Genomic DNA, 3,545 nt, shown 5'->3' on the forward strand with positions numbered 1-3,545 from the left:
TGGATAGCACTAGCAACAATCATGACACCACTATTTTGTGCTTTTCTAGAAGCATCACGATCTTTCGTGTTAAATTGAGTACTATTTATGTAGTATGATTGATACTTTAGTACAGAAAATGAAGGAAAATGCGATATTGAAAGTAGCAACTGAGATACATTGTTCGGGGAGTCACTCATTTCCACAATCACCTAACATAAATGAAATTAATTAGCAGTTACATTAAAGGATTATGAAAAAAATACCAATTATAAATCACTCGGTATTGCATAATACCTTTTCTTTCAACCATGTACTAAAATTTCGATAATGTTCATCTTGCACCCATTTGTGGTTCCTCGACTTACGAGGATAAGTAGTCTTGATCCAATCAAAATGTTTCCTTCAAGATTTAGTTAACATTATTCTTATTAGTACACTTTTGATTTGAATTGAATATTAAAAATTAAATTAAACTTACTCAATGTACGGTTGAACCTCATCAACATTTTGCAAAACGAGTCGGTGTGCTTCATCTCGATCAGCTCGACTTACGTCGCAAACAGAAACACCCTGACCCCCTTTACTAATTTCATTATCAATTCGAGGAAGACATGACCCAACAGTTGCTACATTTGACAAGAAGTCTGAACAAAATTCTACAGCCTCTTCAACGATGTAGGATTCAACAATTGAACCCTCTGGCCTGCTTCTGTTTCTTACATAACCCTTTAGGATTTTCATGTACCGTTCCATTGGGAACATCCATCTCAAATACACTAGCCCACAAATTTTTACCTCTCTCACCAGATGAACAGTTAAGTGGATCATTATGTCAATAAAGGATGGAGGAAAAAATTGTTCTAAATAACACAACACTTCAACAATTTCTAATCGGAGATTTTCCAACTTTGACACATCTACTACCACTTTGCAACAAAGAGATTTAAAGAACAAACATAACCTGGTGATAGCATTGCGAACTTTCTTAGGTAAAACAAAACGGATACTCACTGGCAGAATATGTTGCATCAGTATATGATGATCGTGAGACTTCAGTCCGGACAAAATTAATTTGTCCATATCTACCAAATTGGAGATATTTGAAGAATACCCTTCGGGTACTTTAACGTGAGACAATGACGTACAGAAAGATCGTTTTTCTTCCTTAGTCAGGGCATAACACGCTGGTGGTAAAAAAGTTCATTTACCAACAATTTCTGGATGTAAATTTCCTCTAATCCCCATCTCTTTTAAATCCAGACGGGATTTAATTCCATCTTTACTCCGACCAGGAATATTAAACAAGGTATTAATTAAGCTATCTGAGACATTTTTCTCAATATGCATCACATCAAAATTGTGACGTAAAACCAAATGCTCCCAATACTCAAGCTCAAAAAATATTGATTTTTTCTTCCACGGTCCCTGAGGTTCATTTGTGACACCCTTACCTCCTTTTCTTTTCTTCGATTTTGACTTTCGCTTTTCAAGATTGAATTGATTTTTTTTCAATTTTTCTACCAATTGTCTTCCGCTTAAAGGTGGGGAAGGCATTTCAAATTCTTGCTTACCGTCAAATGCCTTTTTCCAGGTCCGAAATACATGTTCGGGTGGCAAAAACTTTCGGTGTCCCATATAACAAATTTTTCTCCAATGTGTTAAATCGCGAGAACATGTTTTCTCTTCACAGATAAGACATGCATAATAACCTTTCACACGGTAGCCAGAAAGATTCTCAAAAGCAGGAAAATCATTGATGGTCCACAATAACATGGCCCCAAGATTGAATGCTTCATTCCTATAGGCATCATATGCATTAACACCGTCATACCACAATTTACTTAAATCATCAATAAGAGGAGCTAAGTATACATCAATATCATTGCCAGGCTGTGAACGGCCTGATATCATCAATGTCAACATAGTGAACTTTCTCTTCATAACAAGCCACGGCGGCAAATTATATATCACAAGAAAGATTGGCCAACAACTATACTTACTGCTAAGGGAAGTATGTGGATTGATACCGTCTGCAGAGAGACCAAGACGGATATTCCTAGGCTCATTGGCAAAATCAGGCTATCTAGCATCAATTGTTTTCCAAGCGGGAGAGTCAGCTGGATGTCTCATCATACCATCTTTCACTCTATCACTGGCATGCCAAGTAAAATTTTTAGCATGGTCGGCATTTCGAAAAATTCAAACCAAACGAGGTATGGATGGTAAGTACCACAATACTTTTGCAGGAATACCCTTCTTTACCTCATTAGAATTCTTTTTCTTTTGCCACCTGCACTCACCGCACGTTGGACATGCTACAGCATCCACAAATCTCTTTTGATATAGGATGCAATTGTTAGGACATGCATGTATCTTTTCATATTGCAAGCCTAACGAACACAATGTCTTTTTTGCATCATAGAAAGACAAAGGCACCTCATTACCTTCGGGTAATAATTCTCCTAAGAAAGCTAGTAACTCTGTCAAACTCTTACCACTCCACCCGTGTTTTGCTTTCAAATTGTATAGCCTAATAAGCGTCGATAATTTAGTAAACCTACTACAATTAGTGTAAATCGGCTTTTCAGCATCTTCTAACATAGTTTGAAATGTTTCAGGACGAACTTGAGATTCAAACTCTGCTTCGTTAATCATCTCTGCGATGTGATCATCTTCATACTCCACATTATTAACAATCTTGTCCTTTCTAGAGGGTCCCTCGCTGGATCTTCTAATTTTTTCTCCGTGGTGATACCAAACCTTATAACTCCTGTCTATACCGTTCTTAAACAAATGTTCTCTTATTTGGACAATTTTCATACGCTCCATGTTACAACATTTGAGACATGGGCAATGAACCAAATCAGGATTATCCGCATTCTTTGCAAAAAACTCCAAAATGAAATCAACACCTTCCCTATATTTTACCGTTAACCTATTCGCACTCATCCAATCTCTATCCATTTCGAAACTTCTAACAAAACAACAAAAAAACAATTTAATTAACCTAATTAATACAATAAAATAATTCTATTTCAACTTAACCTAATTAATTCAATAAAATACACTACAACAAAAAACCCTTTCGTTAACACAAAATTATAACTTTTTTCAAAAAGTATTATGATAAGCTAATACAATGGGCATGTTACTAAGAGTGTATTACAATCTATGAAATATTTGGTAAATTTTATAATTACTATTTAGTCATTAAGAGTGTATAACTATATTTCTCTACTTTGTTTTATAATTGCTTTGTGGATTACATCAAGTTGACCACAAATGAAACACCCTAACTAGCATAGGCGTATTACGTGATTTTTAAACATGCTATGCAGCTCGTTGCTAATCAACGAGGTTTATGGAAAACGTGATTAATTAAAATTTTTGCTTTTTAATTAAACTTGTAAAATATTTATACAAAAGACTCGGGATCCCGATTACAAAATCATTTACAAAAGTTTACTGCTTACACAAAATAACTGTCCCCTAGCGACTAGTTACAAAAATAGCCTTGCTGTCCCGAGGATCGTACGCTCCAGGCCTAACCGCCCCGACATGTA

The 3,545-nt window shown here is 35.7% G+C and overlaps 1 protein-coding gene across 1 annotated transcript; it reads right to left on the minus strand.

Annotated features, from left to right (window-relative positions):
- Positions 1-1,182: 1,182 nt before the first annotated feature.
- On the minus strand, positions 1,183-2,946 carry LOC133039249 (uncharacterized). The gene is made up of 2 exons (XM_061118098.1): positions 2,213-2,946; positions 1,183-2,038 (listed from the first exon to the last, which is right to left on the minus strand). The coding sequence occupies exons 1-2, from the start codon at positions 2,944-2,946 to the stop codon at positions 1,183-1,185; spliced, it is 1,590 nt and encodes a 529-aa protein (XP_060974081.1).
- Positions 2,947-3,545: the final 599 nt, after the last annotated feature.

This window comes from Cannabis sativa, chromosome 6 (assembly GCF_029168945.1).
Source record: "Cannabis sativa cultivar Pink pepper isolate KNU-18-1 chromosome 6, ASM2916894v1, whole genome shotgun sequence".
NCBI classification, from domain to species: Eukaryota; Viridiplantae; Streptophyta; class Magnoliopsida; order Rosales; family Cannabaceae; genus Cannabis; species Cannabis sativa.